The following is a 19560-nucleotide window of genomic DNA, read 5'->3' on the forward strand; positions in this document are numbered from 1 at the left end:
AAGGCAATTGCCCCTAATTAACTGAGTAAATATTTGTTGAGAACAGTAGCATATGTGTGTAGGAACTGAGGATACGTCAGTGTGCAAAACAGAACAAATCCCAGCCTAATGGGATTAACATTTCAGTGGAAGGAAGTAGGCAACAAACAAGACAAACACAGACATTATACTGTATCTTAAAGGATGTTAATGTCAGGGAGAAACAAATAGCAGGACTGAGATAGGGAGTGCTGGGGGGAGTGTTGCACTGAAATTTCATATAGTGTGGTCAGGGAAAGCCTCACCAGAGTGACATTTGAACAGACATTCAAATGAAAGTATGTTCATGTGTTACCTAGGGGAAGAATATTTCCAGCAGAGGGAACAGCATCTTCTAAACCCTGAGACGTGTGCTTGGCACTTTGGAGGAACAGTAAAGAAGTCAGTGTGGCTGGAAAGAGTGAAAGAGAGGGAGAGCAGGAAAGGAGGTGAGAGAGGTTAGAGAGGGACAGATCATGCAGGGCCCTGTTGACTTTTGAAGGACTTTGGCTTTTACACTGAGTGAGAGGGGAAACCATGAAAATCTTGACAGAGGAGGGCCATGCTCTGACTCAGGTATCATTGTTTGCCATGTTGCAAATTGGTGGAAGGAGTAGGGTATGGGGGCAAGAACAGAACTAAGGAGACAGTTAAAAGACCATAAAATCATCCAAAATAATGAAGGTAGCCTGGCCCAGGATAGAAGTGATGGAGGTGGCAAAAAGTCATTAGATTCTGGACATCTCATGAATACCTTATAGGTAGAAGACATCAAATCTGCTGACCGGTTGGACCTGGAAGTGTTTTTTTTTTTTTACATCAGACAATTAGAGGACAATACAAAGAATGATTTAAGTCATAATGGTAAACTGAGTCTGGTAGTTGGTGAGAAGGTGGACTTGAGTGGAAGAGAGAGTCCATACAGGCAAGTAATAGAATAGAAGGTTGGAGATGATGGATAGGAATGGTGGTGTTGATGACAGAAATGAGGAATAGGCTTTATGGGATAGTTTTGGACATGTTGAATTTGAGGTGATGGTGGAATCTTAATGTGGGAACATATTGGAAGTTCAGAATATGGAACTAGATAGAGGTCAGGTGGGAAAGGTTGGTCTTAGAGATCAAGATTTGGGAGTTCTTCTACAGTGATACTGGTGGAAGACAATAGAATGAAGGAACTGCTTTACAGTAAGAGAGAAAACCAGGGGATCAAGGACCACAACCAGGACCCAAGGGAACCCAAGGGAGCTTACATTTCAAGGAGGGGTTGATCAAAAGTGTCAGGTATTGAAGAAAGCTGAAGGAAAATGTGGCTAGAGGAAAATCTCTCAGACATGGCAAGAAGAGTTTTAGTGAGGTAAGTGGGTTGGCAGATAGATCACAGAGGTTGAAAAGGGAAGGAATACTGATAAATGGAACGAAAAGGTATCAGCTCATTGTTAATGAAATAATAATAATAATTATAATAATAATAAGGGAATATCGAGAGCTATTTCCAGAAGACTGGATCCGGGGTAAGGAATTCTAGTTCATTCTGTGGTGATTTTATTGTTCATCTTTCAGAATTTGAGAATGCCTTGCTCTCACTTCTTGCTGTAATAGGTACTCCTCAAAGTGCATTTAAAATATGATTTTACAGATATATATGTATGAAACATATAAGAAGCTTATCTACTGTGTATACATACTTCTGTAACGTTACGTACCATAACCTAGCCCAGAGATTTCTAGTATTTTCTGTATTATCTAATTCAGATTTACCTGGAAAACTCAACATATGAAAATTCTGATTTGTAAAATAAATATAAATGTAATCATGCATCTTCCAAAATGATTCTTTGCTTAATGGAAAAGCATTTTATTTCTTAAACAGGAAACTCCCTAATGGATTAAGAAACAAACTATTTAAAAACCTGCATTTATTCTGGGTTTCAAGGCGCACATCCGTGTAGAATGTAAAAGGAGGCCTGTGTTTACTACTGAGATTTTGAAATTCATTTAGCGAGAAAATATTTCAATGCTATGCCTTGTCTGCTTTTCCTTTTGCCCTCCTCCTTCACAAGCAGGAACAGACCTGCCAAATGGTCTCATCCCCAGAGTCCTGTAGGCATGGAGTCTGGTCTGGATCCCCAAGGTTAGAAAGAAGTAGGCTTAGGATTAGCTTTGCATTTCTAGAATCAACAACGAGACTCTCCTTTAGCAAAATTCCTCTCTAGGTTCTCCATGTTGTTATTTTCTTTGTTCATTATCTTCACTCAGGTATCCTGGGTTTCCCGGAAATCACAAAGCTTCCATGGAAATTCAAATGGGCTCTTTCTCAGCCTCATGAGTACTAGAGACAAAGGGCTTTGTTAATCTGTCATATTTGTCTTTGCTAGCTTCCTCATTCAGTGTGTACTGATGCATGTGCTCCTGGGAGTTGGAAGGGGATTCGTCAGGGGGAACCAATATGCTGCTTTGACTCCATCCCATGGCTGATGGACATGTGTCACAGAAACCAGGTAGAGATGGTAATTTCTTCATTGATATGAGGATGCTATTAAATCAAACATGTTTTTGCAAAGAAGGCCTCAGGAGCTTTCTTTATAAATAGGTATGAACAACTTAGAACAAAAATAATTAAAATCCTTCAAATTATTGGATGTTTTGTGCACTGTGAAAAAAACATAGTATTGTGTTTCAGTTCTGAAGCTGCTACAGTTGGGAAAATACCTACAACCTTGAAGTTAATAGAGGAAAATGCAAAATAAAATATATGAAATGTGAAATATGAGTAGGATTCATAAAAAATATTTTAAAGTATTTGTTTCTGAAAAAATTAAATGCTAGTTATATTCACAATCAGAAGACAGGGGACTTACATAGTACTATGTTTTATTGAATTAGCTCTAATTTGGAGTTATAAGATCTAAAATTTCATCCCTAAAGGCAATTGGCTTAAGGTCATAAGTACTCAAAATTTGTAGGACACATGATTTCTGTAACCCCTGCTCTATGAATTCTTCACTATGGCCTGCCAAATTGTTGCTCTTTATGACCAGAATTTTAATTGGGCTCAGTGTGCTCGGTCTTGTGAAGCATGTTGGAGCAGGTTTATTTTTATCTCTACCTTCTGTTAAAGATAACACAAAGTGTACTTGTCTTTTGTCAAATGGCCCTCAATAGCAATTCTTTATAAAAGAATTTTGAGGGCCAGGCACGGTGGCTCACGTCTGTAATTCTAGCACTTTGGGAGGCCGAGGCGGGTGGATCATGAGGTCAGGAGATCGAGACCATCCTGGCTAACACGGTGAAACCCCATCTCTACTAAAAATACATAAAATTAGCTGGTCGTGGTGGCGGGCGCCTGTAGTCCCAGCTACTCAGGAGGCTGAGGCAGGAGAATGGTGTGATCCTGGGAGGCGGAGCTTGCAGTGAGCTGAGATCGTGCCACTGCACTCTAGCCTGGCGACATAGCGAGACTCTGTCTCGGGGAAGAAAAAAAAAAAAAAAGTAACATTTTCTCAAAATGGAAAACAAGAACTATGTAACCTGAACAACTCCTTGGACCCCACACAGCCCAGTCTCTGCATAGAGTTACATCCAGGGAAGTCCAATACAGCAGTGAAAAGTGATTAAACAGGAATTGCAATCTTTCCTGCATCTTTCAAAGACATTAAAGAGATCAATTTCACAGTCTACTATAAACTCATATCAAATAGTCTTATGTTCTGACATTCTCCCTTATAGCTTCCACCCAGCTAAATGCTCCAGATCTTCTCAATGTCAAGCACCATGTAGGTTCTTCTCCTTCTTCTTCCCTCCCCATCTTCTTCTCCTTCCCCTTCCCCATCTTCTTCTCTTTCTCCTTCTCTTTCTCCTTTTCTCCTTCTCCTGCCCCTCCCCTTCCCCCTCCTTCTCCTCCTCCTCCTCCTCCTCTTCCTTTTCCTCTTCTTCTTCTTCTTCTTCTTCTTTTCTTCTTCTTCTTCTCTTCTTCCTCATTTTCTTCTTCTTCCTCCTCCTCTTCCTCCCCCTCCCCCTCCACTGCTGCTGCTGCTTCTTTTCTTTCTTTGTCTCTCTCTCTCTCCCGCTCTCTCTCTTTTTGAGTTGAAGTCTTGCACTGTCACCCAGGCTGGAGTTTAGTGGCACTATCTTGGCTCACTGCAACCTCAGCCTCCTGGGCTCAAGTAATCCTCCCATCTCAGCGTCCCAAGTAATTGGGACTACAGGCATGCACTGTCACGCCCAGCTGATTTTTTGTATTATTTGGCAGAGACAAGGTTTTGCCATGTTGCCCAGGCTGGTCTCAAACTCCTGGGCTCAAGTGATCCACTCACTTCAGCCTCCCAAAGTGCTGGGATTACAGGCCTGGGCCACTGTGCCCAGCCTTGTTTTTCTTCTTATCCTCAATTACTCTACCTATTCCTTCGAATCTGCATCTGGAGGGTGAAGAAGGGAAAAGCTCTGAGTAAGCAAAGACAAAATTCCCTCTCATAAGGGTGATATTGAATAAAGACAGAAAACATTTGTATTTTAATCAACCTTATTCCTGTCACAATTCTCTCGATTGTTTTGCCTCAGTAGCTTTAATTTTTTTTTACATTTTTTTCATTTGTGGATTGTTCTTGGGTTTATGAGGATACACACCACTCTTCTCAATTAGCTAACTGGAGTAGTAAGAAAGAAGCTTGTTACTGGAAAAGGCCAATGCAGGAAAGGCTGAAACTGAGAAGGGAGACTGACTTTCCAAAACTGAAAATAATTCTCAATCTGTAATATTATCTGTACACTCTAAGGCCATTTTATCACTATTTCTTTTGAGATACTATATATATTCTACATAAAGGGATTTTCAACAAGTCCCCACTCTAGAACTATGAGGGCTCTGGGATATTCACAGTGGAAGGGGACAATTGGATTTCTGTGCAGTCAGTTCTCTGTTCTTTATTCAATAGGTCAAAGGGAGTGTGAACAATGTGATGAAGACTATTGGTCAAATGCACAAAAGAGCAAGTGTGTGCCGAAACAGGTGGAATATCTTGCTTATGATGAGGCCTTGGGATTCACGCCTGTCATTCTTTCTGTCTTTGGGGCATCTGTGGTCTTGGCAATCACAACTGTGTATGTGATACACAGGCACACTCCCCTGGTGAACGCCAATGACCAGCAGTTGAGTTTTCTCATTCAGTTTTCTCTGATCATCACGCTGCTGTCGTCCATGCTTTTCATTGGCAAGCCACACAATTGGTCCTGCATGGCCCGCCAGGTCACTCTGGCACTGGGCTTTTCTCTTTGCCTGTCGTGCATTCTTGGAAAGACTATTTCACTGTTTTTAGCCTACAGAATTTCCAAATCCAAAACTCGACTTACATCCATGCACCCGCTTTATCGGATAATCACTGTGCTAATCTCTGTTTTATTTGAGATTGACATATGTACAGCCTACTTGGTATTGGAACCTCCCAGGGTATACAAGAACATGGAACCTCAAAATGCAAAGATCATTCCGGGATGCAATGAAGGTTCCATAGAGTTTTTGTGCTCGATGTTTGGGATTGATGTCTTCCTAGCCTCGCTATGCTTTCTTACAACTTTTGTGACTCGCCAGTTGCCAGATAATTACCATGAAGGAAAATGCGTCACCTTTGGGATGCTCGTCTTTTTCATCGTCTGGATCTCTTTTGTCCCTGCTTATTTGAGCACCAAAGGCAAGTTCAAAGTGGCTGTGTAAATATTTGCAATCTTGGCATTCAGCTATGGTTTGTTGGGTTGTATATTTGCTTCTAAGTGCTTCATTATTTTGCTGAGGCCACAGAGGAACACCGATGAAATTGTTGGTAGAAGAGTCTCTGCCACGGATAAGAGCATCCAACTGACCTCAGCTTCTGTGAGCAGTGAGCTTCACAATACCACAGTGTCAATTGTTCTGGATGACTAGAGTTGTGATTTACATGTGTCCTTCGAAGCTGCAGCGATGATGTGGTTCAACATTCCCTTTCAGGTTGCTCCTATAGCAGCTGCCTACTACTCTCGGGTCACATTGAGGATTTGGGTTTTGGTGGTGTAGTCTTAGCATGGTATATCAAATCTCGTACTATAAGATACCATTTAGCATGAACCAGAATACCTTTTACTATTGAAATTAAAACCTATTTCATTCAAACATTTTGAAATACTTTGGTATAAGGACTAGGCAGTAGAGGATACAGTAGGAGCCAGTTATCTAAAATGATAGATAAGGCCAGATGCAGTGGCTCATGCCTGTAATCCTACCACTTTGGGACACCGAGGTGGGTGGATCACTTGAGGTCAGGAGGTCGAGGCCAGCCTGGACAACATGGTGAAACCCCATCTCTACTAAAAATACAAAAATTAGCCAGGAGTGGGGGTGCATGCCTGTAGTCCCAGTTACTCAGGAGGCTGAGGTGAGAGGATTGCTTAAACCTGGGTGGTGGAAGTTGCAGTTAGCCGGAAGTTGCAGAACGCACCACTGCATTCCAGTCTGGGTGACAGAGAGAGACACCAACTCAATTAAAAATATATATATAGATAAACAAATTTAGTTCTTGAATGTAGTTGTTCTTACATCATGGATGTCTGATCTAGAAATTTACCTAAAACAAATCACTTAATGGGGAACAAGAGAGACATTTTGTTCTACATTCTGTTAATGTATCTCTGAAATACACAGCTTTTCTCTGATTGAGGTGAGAATTACAACTCATGGAGCAGGGGGTTTGGAAGAGAATTTATTGTGACGTACAGAGAATATTGAAGGAATTACGATGTCAGCAAAACTCAGTTTTTTTCTTGAACATGTATAGAAGTAGACACGTTTCTCCCAGAGAGAAGGCAAGTCTACAAATCTATCTGCTACAGATTTTCCTGGGGGAGAATATGTGGTAAAGTAACTGAGTTTTAAAAGATCCTTCTGCTTGAAAAAAAAAAAAAAGGGAATTAAGAGTTGGCAAAGCAATTATTAAGTGAATAATATAATTCACACTATATAATGCGAATTATATTATTCACATTATATAGTGAAGACATGAATAGCAAAAAAGCAGATGTTTACCTAGAGCAGGTATTAGAATGCAAGATTTTTTAGGATAAATTGAGTGATTGATAGATACTTGCCCTCTGATTATGTACAGTTACCTGGAATTTGATTTCCATGTGAAAATGTTATAAAATATTTTCAATCTTTTTCTAGATATGGAACTTTGAAAATGACCTATATACATTTACGTGTATATGAATATGTGTGGAAAAACAGAATTTGTAGAAATGCTGGTAAGTAAAAAATGCTTGTGTATATTTAACTCTAGAAGTTGACAGGATCAGAAAGAACTCTCTCTTCAAGATAACTTGATGTTTGTGAATTTCAGTTAAGCAAGCTGGGCAGAGATTCATGGAGGCTCGTGGGAGCAGCAAGTGAAAGTGTGATGACTAGTTTAGCAGGACAAGTCTGTTGGGAACTTATTTACTGATTTTTTTTTTTTTTTTTTTTTTTTTAAGAATGATCATTCTAGACCAGACAAAGGGAACGAGCTTCCTGTAATTTAAATAGTAAGTTTACCTCAAGGTTCAGCAAAGCTCAAAATGACCCCTTTATTGGAGAACCAGTGGTATTCCCAGGACTTTCTGGGCAAGCATCTATTCACACATCCATCTCCCAACACTTTTACAGCCCTTAGAATTGTTAGAGGAGAGCCTATATCACAGCATGAGGAATGGGGAAACGACTTTCTTTGGCCCTTCATTTGACCCAGGGAGGAACGCTGGAAAATAATGCTTTGTCAAAATATGGAGCAATAGGAAAACGATAATCTGTGAGTTAATTTCTTATTCAGGTATACATTCAGCTTGAGTATTCTCAATGATTTACCTTGAGATTGTAAACAAAAGCTAAAAGATGGCTCATGTCTAGTGACTTGGTTTACTTTTGTCTTCAAAATATTTTAATATCAGGGTAATCCTCTTCTTTTCTGAGTTGTTGATTATTGAACATATGGTCTCTAAAAAGATAATTCCAGAAGTCCATTTGGGTAATATCAAAGACTCAATTATCTCCTTTCATTTAACATGGCTTAGTAATACTGTCTTGGCAGACATGTGTTCTTTGCATTATTATTATTTTTTTTGATCAGCAATACATTTGGGAAATTAGAGAAAATAAACATCATTAAAAACAAAATATCAACTGAACTTGCGTGTTTAACGTTAATATTTACTTATACAACTTTACAATTTTAAGATACAATTTTCATCTAAAATAGTCTGAAGTTATCACTTGTCGATTTGGTATACGTGTATTGTTATAGAAACTGGCTTATGGCAGTTAAAATGAATAATATATGATTGTCAAAGGATGATGATCTAATTTGTAGTATTGTTTTATTCTTTGTAATTAATTACTTAACTGTTAAAATATTTCCCACAAATTGAAAAAATATTTTCTCTTTGGATGAATGCATCATGTAAAAGTCATTTCTAGAAACAGTAAAAGTCATTTCTAGTGAAGAAACAATGACTGAAATCTCTATCAGCACATGTTGTTTTGTAAGACAATCTCATTTAGAAGTTGCTAGTTACACTCCCTGCTGTGGAAGAGCACTTGCTGGTAACTACATACTGGGCCTTGGGGAACAGCTCAGAATTAGTTTCAGATGTTGCATCAAAATTATGTAGTTGCTGGCTTGGGGAGTAGTAGAAAGATTAATTACTTGAAAAAAAAAAAGGATACTTTACTCAGGGCTGACATACACACACGCAGGATTGAGTTCTTTTGGTAAATGAGATGTTTATCAGGGCTGCTCAAACCCACCCCATGAGATTAAGTTTTTGCATTAAGGCAAAGATAATTCCTGATAGAAAGTGAATATACTTTTAAAAAGGATAAGATATTCCCACTGCCAGGTTAATTTCCTTAAAACTCCGCTCTGATCTCATCTCTTCCCTGCTCATCAACTCCCAGTGGTTTTCCACTATCTACAGCATGAGTTTAGCTCTCATAGTCTGACATTCAAGACTCTCAAAATTCTTTTCCATTTTCTGTGTTCAACAGTTGTCACCTGTCACCTTCCTGCCGGTATCCTTTTAACACAATTCAGCTGCACTCCTGCAATTTCTGAAACTCACCTCTCATTTTTTAGATTTCACACTAGTCACATGGTTCCCTTTTTCCCCGAATGCTCTGATGGCACTTCATCCCTTCCTGCCTCTCTCCCTCCCTCCTGCGTTTCCCTCTCTGCTTTCTCTCTTCCCTCCTTAAGGGCTTGATGTACACCAGACTCAAAGTTAGACATAGAAGATACACAAAGATGAGACATTGTTCCCCATCTCCAGGTGCTTGCCATCTTTTGGGGTAATAGGTAATAAACCAACAATTATGCTATGATGTGATAAAGCTGTGATTGTGGTCGCATAGAGGAAGGGCAGAGCGAGTTAAGGTCAAGGAAGGCTTCCTGGGCGACGTGTCACTTGAACAAACTCCAGAAGGACAAGAAGGAACTAGCCATATGAAAGGAAGACTGACTAAAGTTTGCACTCTACGTAGCCTACTACTTGGAGCATGGTAAGTGTCAGCTTCCCGTCCTCTTTTGTTTGTTTGTTTTGGGATTTTTTTTTGGCTTGTTTTTTGTTTCGCCTTTCCTTTTTAAAAAAATAAAGCATTCCAGCACTTTGGGAGGCCGAGGCGGGTGGATCACGAGGTCGGGAGATTGACACCATCCTGGCTAACATGGTGAAACCCTGTCTCTACTAAAAATACAAAATATTAGCTGGGCGTGGTGGCAGGCGCCTATGGTCCCAGCTACTCGGGAGACTGAGGCAGGAGAATGGCGTGAACCCGGGAGGCGGAGTGACAGAACGAGATTCCATTTCCAAAAAAAAAATAAAAAATAAAAAATGAAGCATTGTAGGACTTTATCTGTGACTCTGTCATGTCACTGACCATTTTCTGCCTCATACCAGGGTTATCTACTTTCTTGTCCTGGGTCTACCTCTACATTCTAAATTACTTCATGAAGGGAACTTGAAATCTATTTAGGTATGCATCTATTTCTCTGTCTATCCATCTATCTTTGTAGCCTTTTCATATAGAATATAACTTGTACTTAATTGGCATCTAATCTTTTTATATAAAGCATTTTAAAACTTTTAGGTTCAGGGGCATGTGTGCAGGTATGTTATGTAGGTAAACTCATGTTGCAGGGGTTTGTTGTACAGATTATTTCATCACCCAAGTACTAAACCTAGCACACAATAGTTACTTTTTCTGCTCTTCTCCCTCCTTTCACCCTCTACCCTCAAGGAGGCCCCAGTGTCTGTTGTTCCCTTATTTTTGTCCACGAGTTCTCATCATTTAGCTCCCACTTGTAAGAGCATGCAGTATTTGGTTTTTTGTTCCTGTGTTGATTTGCTAAGGGTAATGGCCTCCAACTCCATCCATGTTCCTGCAGAAGACATGATCTAGTTCTTTTTTATGGCTGCATAGTGGTCAGTGGTATACATATACCACATTTTCTTTATCTAGTCTATCACTGATGGGCATTTAGGTTGATTCCATGCCTTTGCTATTGTGAATAGTGATGCAGTAAACCTATGCATGCTTATGTCTTTGTTATGGAATGATTTATATTTCTTTGGCTATATACCCAGTAATGGGATTGCTGAGTTGAATGGTAGTCTTGTTTTTTGCTCTTCAAGGAATTGCCACACTGCTTTCCACAATGGTTAAACTAACTTATCCTCCCACTAACAGTGTATAAGTGTTTCCTTTTCTCTGCAAACTTGCCAGCATCTGTTATTTTATTTTATTTTATTAACTTTTAAGTTCAGGGGTACATGTGTAGGTTTGTTATATAGGTAAACTTGTGTCATGGGGATTTGTTGTACAGATTATTTTGTCACCCAGGTTTTAAGCCTAGTACCCATTAGTTATTTTTCCTGATCCTCTCCCTCCTCCTACCCTTCACTCTCCAACAGGCCCTAGTGTGTGTTGTTCCCCTCTGTGTGTCCATGTATTCTCATCATTTACTCCCACTTACAAGTGAGAACATATATTATTTGGTTTTCTGTTTTTGTGTCAGTTTGCTGAGCAAAATGGCCTCCAGCTCCATCCATGTTCCTGCAAAAGACATGAGCTTGTTCTTTTTTAGGGCTGCATGGTATTCCACAGTACATATGTACCACTTTTTTTTTTTTTTTTTTATGAGACAGAGTCTCACTCTGTCACCCAGGCTGGAGTGCAGTGGCACAATCTCGGCTCACTGCAAGCTCCACCTCCTGGGTTCACGCCATTCTCCTGCCTCAGCCTCCCGAGTAGCTGGGACTACAGGTCCCCGCCACCACGCCCAGCTAATTTTTTTGTAATTTTAATAGAGAGAGAGTTTCACCATATTAGCCAGGATGGTCTCGATCTCCTGACCTCGTGGTCTGCCCACCTCGGCCTCCCAAAGTGCTGGGATTACAGGTGTGAGCCACCATGCCCGGCCACCACATTTTTTTTTTTTTAATACAGTCTATCACTGATGCACTTTTAGGTTAATTCCATGTCTTTGCTATTGTAAATAGTGTGTAATTAACATATGATTGCATGTGTCTTTATAATAGAACACTTTATTTTCCTTTGGCTATATACCCACTAATGGGATTGTTGGGTCAAATAGCATTCTATTTTTAGAAATATAAATTTCTGAATTTGTGAGACTATAGGGTTTTCTGGACATAGGATCATGTCATCTGCAAACAGGGATAGTTTGGCTTCCTCTCTTCCTACCTGGATGCCTTTATTTTATTCTCTTCCCTGATTGCCCTGGGCAGAACTTCCAATATTATGTTGAATAGGAGGACATCCTTGTCTTGTGCCAATTTTCAAGGGGAATGGTTCTAGCTTTTGCCCATTCAGTGTGATGTTGGCTGTGGGTTTGTCATAGATGGCTCTTATTATTTTGAGGTATGTTCCTTCAATACCTATTTTACAGAGAGTTTTAAACATGAAGCCATGTTGAATTTTATTGAAAGCCTTTTCTGCATCTATTGGGATAATCATGTGGTTTTTGTCTTCAGTTCTGTTTATGTGATGAATCATATTTATTGATTTGCATATGTTGAACTAACCTTGCATCTCAGGGATAAAGCCTACTTGATTATGGTGGATAAGCTTTTCGATGTGCTGCTAATTTCGGTTTGCCAGTATTTTGTTGAGGATTTTTGCATCAATGTTCACCAAGGATTTGGGGCTAAAGTTTTCTTTTTCTTTTTTGTATCTCTGTCAGGTTTTGGTATCAGGATGAGGATTTGTTATTTTTTTGACTTTTTTTTTTTTTTTTTTGAGATGGAGTCTCTCTCTGTTGCCTAGGCTGGAATGCAGTGGTGTGGTCTCAGGTCACTGCAATCTCTGCCTCCTGGGTTCAAGCCATTCTCCTGCCTCAGGCTCCTGGGTAGCTTGTACTACAGGTGCCCACCACCACACCTGGCTAATTTTTGTATTTTTAGTAGAGATAGGGTTTCACCATGTTGGTCAGGCTGGTCTCGAACTCCTGACCTCAGGTGATCTGCCTGCCTCAGCCTCCCAAAGTGCTGGGATTACAGGTGTAAGCCACCATGCCTGGCCTTGACTTTTTAATGATAGCCATTCTGACTGGTGTGAGATCGTATCTCGTTGTAGTTTCGATTTGCATTTCTCTAATGATCTTGTTTTCATATACTTCTTGGCCACATGTATGTCTTCTTTTGAAAAGTGTCTGTTCGGCCGGACTCACGTCTAGTGGCTCACACCTGTAATCCCAGCACCTTGGGAGGGTGAGGTGGGTGGATTTCCTGAGGTCAGGAGTTTGAGACCAGCCTGGACAACATGGTGAAACCCTGTCTCTACTAAATATACAAAAATTAGCCAGGTGTGGTGGTGGGTGCCTGTAATCCCAGCTACTTGGGAGGCTGAGACAGAAGAATCACTTGAACCTGGGAGGTGGAGGTTGCAGTGAGCCAAGACCAGGCCGTTGCACTCCAGCCTGAGCAAGAAGAGCAAAACTCCGTCTCAAAAAAATAAAAAATAAAAAAGCGTGTCTATTCATGTCACTTGCCCACTTTTAAATGGGATTGTTTTGTTTTTTTCTTGTAAATTTGTTTCATTTCCTTATAAGATGCTGGATATTAGACCTTTGTTGGATGCATAGTTTACAAAATTTTTCTCCCATTCTGTAGGTTTTCCATTTATTCTGTTGATAGTTTTGTTTGCTGTGCAGAAGCTCTTTAGTTTAATTAAATCTAATTTGTCTATTTTTGCTTTTGCTGCGATTGCTTTTGGCATCTTTGTCATAAAATTTTTGTCCGTTCCTACGTTCAAAATGGTATTGCCTGGGTGGCACCCAATCTTTTTAATAGATGATGAATAAAGTTATAAAAATAGCTAACCACTCATGTAGCAAGGCATAGGGACAATGTGTCAATGTAAGATGAGGAAGAAAGGCTTGGGGCCTGGAGCACAGCAGGAATGGAGGAAGGTGCAAAGAACCTGTTTTCAAGATAGTAGGGGGCTAGCTTCAGAGTAACAGGCATTTCCATTGAGGAAAGAGGATGGAGAGTGGACCGGAAAGAAGGACGCCAGTTGAAACGGAAGAGTGAAGTCTTGAAAAGTTTTTCCATCATATTCATTTAATTATTTTCCCATAATATTTTCTACTCCTTATGTTTGCATTTTTGAATAAAAAATACTTATTTTCTCATTTTCCCCTACTCTGACCTCCCGCACACAGTACCCTCCCTTTTGAGCTGCCATTGTAAAGAGCAGCTCTTTCAAATATCTACAGGCAGAGTAAGTAGCTACAATTTCAAAGTAGAATTATTAGCAATTTATGTAAACAATCTTGGTAAAATTCACATATTTACATTTTTAGGGGGATTGTTATTTATTTCCCCTGATATTTTTTGGAAAACCAGTTTGGATACAAAAAGGATAATGTGAAAATCTAAATAGACAGTTGTAGGGCAGGTTAACTTTTGGAACAATCTCTAAATCTTAGAGGCTTAGCAGATATCAGTTCACACACACTAAGACGAATGCTGGTGTTACTGGTCAGGCTGCTTTCCTTGACAGCCCTCAAGGAGTCTGTTGGATGTTCTCTATTTGGCCCTTCTCTGCCTTCCCCTCTCTGCTCTATCACCTCTATGGACTGTATCACATAAACTCCTTTGCCTGTAGCTTCCAGTGGGTTTTTGCCAAAGGGAGGCACTAATAGGAGACTGGAGGTAAGAGGAGAGGCCCACTCAGGTCTTTGTTGTTTCACTCATGGCTCATTTCTCTGTCTGTGGACACTCTCCCATGGCTACAGCTCTTACTAGGTGACATGTGTGTGAATCCCTCCCCTTCTCCTTCCAGACTTGAGTGTGATAACACCTTCCTACTGTTCCTGGCCCCAGGTGTTTCACCATCCTCTGTTAAATCCTGTCACTTTGCCCGCTTGTTTCAATAATTCCTTCTTTAAACTGTCTTATTTTTTGGGTGCCCCAGCTATTTACTGCTGGGGTCTTAACTCAAAGAGTGATACAAATTATTTTCGTTTTATGATACTGCTATCCTTGATGCAAGCCATACACAGTTCCTGCTAAAGGGGAAGAGGACCTGTGGGGTCATCTGAAATGAAAGTGTGAAGTCTTGGGGAAGAGAACATGAGCATATAAGATACTCAGCCATCAAGGCCCATAAAGTGACGCAGATAATTTTTGTTCACATTCTATTGGCCAGAAGTCATCACATGGCCCCATTTTAAGGCAAGAGAGCTGGGAAATGTGGTCCCTGGTTGAGAAGCCATATTCATCAACAATTTCACATTATGAAAAGGGAGCATGAATCTTCAGTGATCAATTAGCCATCTTTGCCACACCAGAGAATAAAATCAAATAGCCTAAAATAGAGGTATTCATAGAAAGTTTCAAATAATGTACATAAAAAATGAGGACACATAACAAATGAAGACATAGGGAGATATGTAGAGGATTTTGGAAAGATGGTAGCAGTCATACAGTCGTTGAACCTACCTGGACACCACATCCCAATAGAGTAACCAGAATAGCAAGGCCAAAACCCCGTGAAAGATATTTACAACATAACTAGGCGATATGATATCCCATGTACACCTACATACTACCAGGTAGGGATATCAGAAATGATGTGGGAGGAAGTAGAAAGAAGTTAGAGGTACTCCTGATACTATGACAACTTGGAAAACCCCACAGCTGCCATCAGGCAATCACTGGAAGCTCAGCAGGCCATTCTGAGCTCAGCAGCAGAAACTGCTGAAAGAACAGGAAATGGAGTAAGGCTAAATAAAAATGCAATGTCAATTATCACTTTAAAAAGTTATTTGTAGTATTCACTGGAGAAGAACATGTGTATATATTCACTTCCTTGGAGTGAATTTGCTGAGTCATGGATGTATCTCTCTACCCCATGATTCAGCAAATTTACTCCAAGGAATATACCTAAGTATACCTAACTAAACTATGCCTGTATGCTTACCAAAAAGATGAATACTAGAAGATTTGCAGCAACATTAAACTACTCAAATGTCCATCAACAGTAGAATGGATCAATAAACTGAGATATACTCACTCAATGGAATAGTGTACAGCAATAAGTATGAATGGGCTACTTTGTAGAGAAAAGAGTATAGGGTGGTAAGATTGGAAGCTTGGAAGTTGTTTGAAAATTAGTAGTAATTACTGTCAACTAGGCAATAGCTCGTGATGACTTGGCTGGGAACAGAGCTCTCAACAATTTGGGGTGAGTTTAACTGTCACATCAGATTTGCTGACATCCTTTAGACATTTGACACTTGCACATTTGAAGCACATGTTCAAATAAAAGGGAACACATTAGAAAGCTACAATTTAGACACCTAACATCACTTCCAAAATAATCCTATTAGATTGTACTAGCTTCTACTGCCCTTTGTATTTCTGATTAATAAGGAAATCATTTAACTTGATAAAGCCACCTGGGTAGAAATTGATTTTGTCAAAATGGTTGCCTGAGCTTGCTAGTAGTTGAAAAAGATAAATGAAAAACTTCCTGCTTCTTCTTTCCCATTTAAAAGTTTAGAATGAGTAAATACACCTTTTTCCTTTCTGTCTTTATTTTGTTTAGTAATGCTTTTACAAGTGCTGTTGGAGAAGACATCCATATTCTAGGAGGTGTCAAGAGAATAAAAATGGATATGGGATGCAAATGCTGTTTCTGTTCTTTAAAAAGCAACTAGCTAACCCAGAAACCATTGCTTGGTACACATGTGTGTGGAATAGAAAGACACAATCTCTTTGGGTCATTTATCGATATGGTGAGATGCAAAGCAAAGAAATTAGAGTTATAGCTTAACCAGCACCTGGCCTTTTCCTCCTCCCTAAATCAACCTTGATTTCTACCTTTATCTTTGAAGTTTCTCTTCATGATGCTCCCATTTTGGGGATGGAGTATATTGATTTATAGGCCAAGCACATGAGTTTCTTAAGGCAAAGCACAAATTACTTACTACTTTATTGTTGTTGTTGTCATTGTTGTTTTTGTCTTTGTCTTACCAACTTCAGTTTAAAAGTGAATCTTTCCACAGTGTAAAGTAGACTGACAGAGTGGCCAGCATCCTCAGTGATGCTCTTGATTGGGAAGACAAACTCAAGGTGATTTACTTTAGTGTTCTAGTCTCAGAACTTGTTGGAGAAGGTGGAGCAAAATGGCTAATAGCAATGATTTTAGAAAAACAATGGCTTGGCGCCAATTGTGTGCTTTCTTTGCTGTGTAATCCCAGGTCAATTACTTTACCTCTTTAAGCACTAAGCCTGGCACATAGTAAACATTTAACAACTGTTAGCTAGTTACACTAGTTATTGTAACAAAAAGAATTTAACTATCAGCTATTAGTATTGTTGTTAGTAGTTGCCCCAATGTGTATTTATCTAAGCCCCATGGATTGGGCATTTTATTTTATTATTTGAAACAAAGTTTCACTTTGTTGCCCAGGCTGGAGTGCAGTGGCACAATCTATCTCCGCTCATTGCAACCTCCGCCTCCCGAGTTCAAGCAATTCTCGTGCCTCAGCCTCCTGAGTAGCTGGGATTACAGGTGCCCGCCACCAGGCCTGGCTGATTTTTTGTATTTTAGTAGATACGGGATTTCACCATGTTGCCCAGGCTGGTCTCGAACTCCTGAGCTCAGGGAATCCACCCATCTCGGCCTCCCAAAGTGCTAGGATTACAGGAGTGAGCCGCCACTGAATTGGGCATTTTAAACCCCAGTGGGACAGCGAGGCCTCCTTTATTTCCTATGAGTGGTAGTGGCACTTTTGGGCCATATAGTTCCAGAAACCAGAAACCTGGGAACCATCATTCACAATTCCTTTTCCTTCCACTATCACCTCCATTCTCCTTCCAGACTCCACATATGGCACATGCACAACAACCAGCGAATTATCTGCTAATTCCTGTCAATTCCAGCTTTGATTTGGCTCCCAGACCAGCTTTTTCCTCTTTATTCACCCCACCCATCAGCAACCTTGGCCTCAGCATTGTTGTCTCTCTTATCTTGGTTCTCTCTCTCTCTCTCTTTGTTTTGTTTTTAGAAACAAGGTCTTACTCTGTCACCCAGGCTGGAGTGCAGTGGCACAATCATAGCTCATTGCAGCCTTGACCTCCTGGACTGCAGTGAGCTATGACTGTGCCACTAAGATAGGAGGGCTCAAGTGATCCATCTACCTCAGCCTTCTGAGTCCTGGGACTACAGGCAAGTGCCATTGTTCCTGGCTTACCCTGGTTCTCTCTCTAACACTCATCTCTCTCTATTAGATATATACATTTTAGGCCAGGTGTGGTGGGTCACGCCTGTAATCCCAGCACTTTGGGCGGCTGAGATGGGTGGATTACGAGGTCAGGAGATCGAGACCATCCTGGCTAACATGCTGAAACCCCATTTCTACTAAACAAAATACAAAAAATTAGCCAGGCGTGGTGATGGGCACCTGTAGTCCCAGCTACTCAGAAGACTGAGGCAGGAGAATGGCATGTACCTGGGAGGCAGAGCTTGCAGTGAGCCAAGATTGCGCCACTGCACTCCAGCCTGGGCAACAGAGCGAGACTCCGTCTCAAAAAAAAAAAAAGAAAAAGAAAAAGATATATACATTTTAATTTTTTCTCTCTCTCTACTGTTTACTGCTGTATTTCCAGTACCTAGAACGGTGCCTGGAGAATGTTAAATGCACTTAAATGTTACCTGTTGCATGAAGGAATGAATGTAGAGAGGAAAGGAATGAGAGAACCAAGGCTACTCCCCTCTTTTAGGCCAATTCACATGCACTTGGATTTCTGCAGTCATCTCCTAAGCTCTACCTGCCTCCAGCCTTGCTTTCTACCTTTTATTTTCTGCACTGTAGCCAGAATTGTCTTTCTAAAAGGCGTGTCTAATTTTGCTACTTCCTGGCTAAATTCCCTAGCAGCCTTTGACCACTCTGCCCTTGTTCCTTATTTATCTTTCTTTCCTGGCACTCTTCTCTGGCCCTTTGTGGCCTCCCTTCCCTGCAGCTAGATTATTTACCATTCCCTGAATTCATCTCCTTTGAGAAAAGGTGGCTTCTTCTTCCTGGAGTATTCTTCCCTTCCCTGTGGCTCTTTGGTCAGCTACCTTCCTCCAGCCATTAAAGACTCAAGGAACATATCATTTCTCCGCGGAAGCTTTCTGATCAACCTCTGTTGACTAAATTGGCATCAGGCACCTTTCTTGCTGTTACCACAGCACTCTGGCTCCATTGATGACAGCACTCACCATTTTGTGTTGTAGTAGCCTTTGGAAGGGAACACGTTGAGCTCAGGGTGCTCTGTATTGTCTGTCTCTGCATTTCTTATTCCTCACAGAAAGACTGACACATGACAGGTGCTTAACAAATGCTTTCTGAATGTCACTATAGCATATCAGGTGACTGTTGAACTGGGAGGTCAGTGTTTTGGGTCAGTGTAATCGAGATATAGATGGAACTGTATATGATTAGTTTTTGTTCATTTTTAAAGTTTCTAGGCAGTACTGGCATGGAGTTGTATTTGAGTCTATGGTTGTGGTTTTATTGAAGCTTCAAATATGGCCATGCTCTCTAACAAATGCCATATAAAGGCTACTTTAAACACAATTACAGAAGCTGAGATAACTTGCTTCTAGAGAAACAGTCTTTGGCCTGTGGACAGAGCCACCATAGGCCACAGCTACCCACCATGGTCAACACAGCATGCTGCTGGCTTAGGGCCTTCCATCCACTGGTGCAGATCATGACAGGTAAAGCCGACTTAATGTAACCACCAAGACCCAAATGCCTTACCTTACCACCACAGCACAAGGTTCATGGACACATTTCCTGGCCCTATTGAATGCCTCTCTGCCTAAATATTTTGCTCTCTCCTAGTTCCATGCCTTTGCTCAATTTTTGGTTTGGAATTGAAAAATTTCAATTCCAAACATGAAATGTTGCAGTTATTGAGAATGCACCAAACAAATTATCTCCTTCTTTTCCTCCTGGGTGTATAGCAAAA

At 40.5% G+C, this 19560-nt stretch overlaps 2 protein-coding genes across 2 annotated transcripts in view; both read left to right on the top strand.

Moving 5' to 3' along the window:
• The window catches only part of LOC105488599 (vomeronasal type-2 receptor 1-like), a 44447-nt gene extending 38278 nt beyond the window's left edge, over positions 1-6169 (top strand). Inside the window, 3 exon segments of the mRNA XM_071089930.1 lie at positions 2397-2487; positions 2490-2519; positions 4953-6169. Of these exon segments, the coding sequence (XP_070946031.1) occupies positions 2397-2487; positions 2490-2519; positions 4953-5935 (1104 nt within the window). The 3' untranslated portion in view covers positions 5936-6169.
• Positions 6170-9310: 3141 nt separating this feature from the next.
• Positions 9311-19560, top strand: part of LOC105488578 (potassium voltage-gated channel subfamily A regulatory beta subunit 1) — a 501524-nt gene continuing 491274 nt past the window's right edge. The window contains exon 1 of the mRNA XM_071091130.1: positions 9311-9571. The gene's annotated coding sequence lies outside the window, so the exon portion shown is untranslated. The remainder of the gene's footprint in view (positions 9572-19560) is intronic.

The sequence above is a fragment of the Macaca nemestrina genome, chromosome 2 (assembly GCF_043159975.1).
Source record: "Macaca nemestrina isolate mMacNem1 chromosome 2, mMacNem.hap1, whole genome shotgun sequence".
NCBI classification, from domain to species: Eukaryota; Metazoa; Chordata; class Mammalia; order Primates; family Cercopithecidae; genus Macaca; species Macaca nemestrina.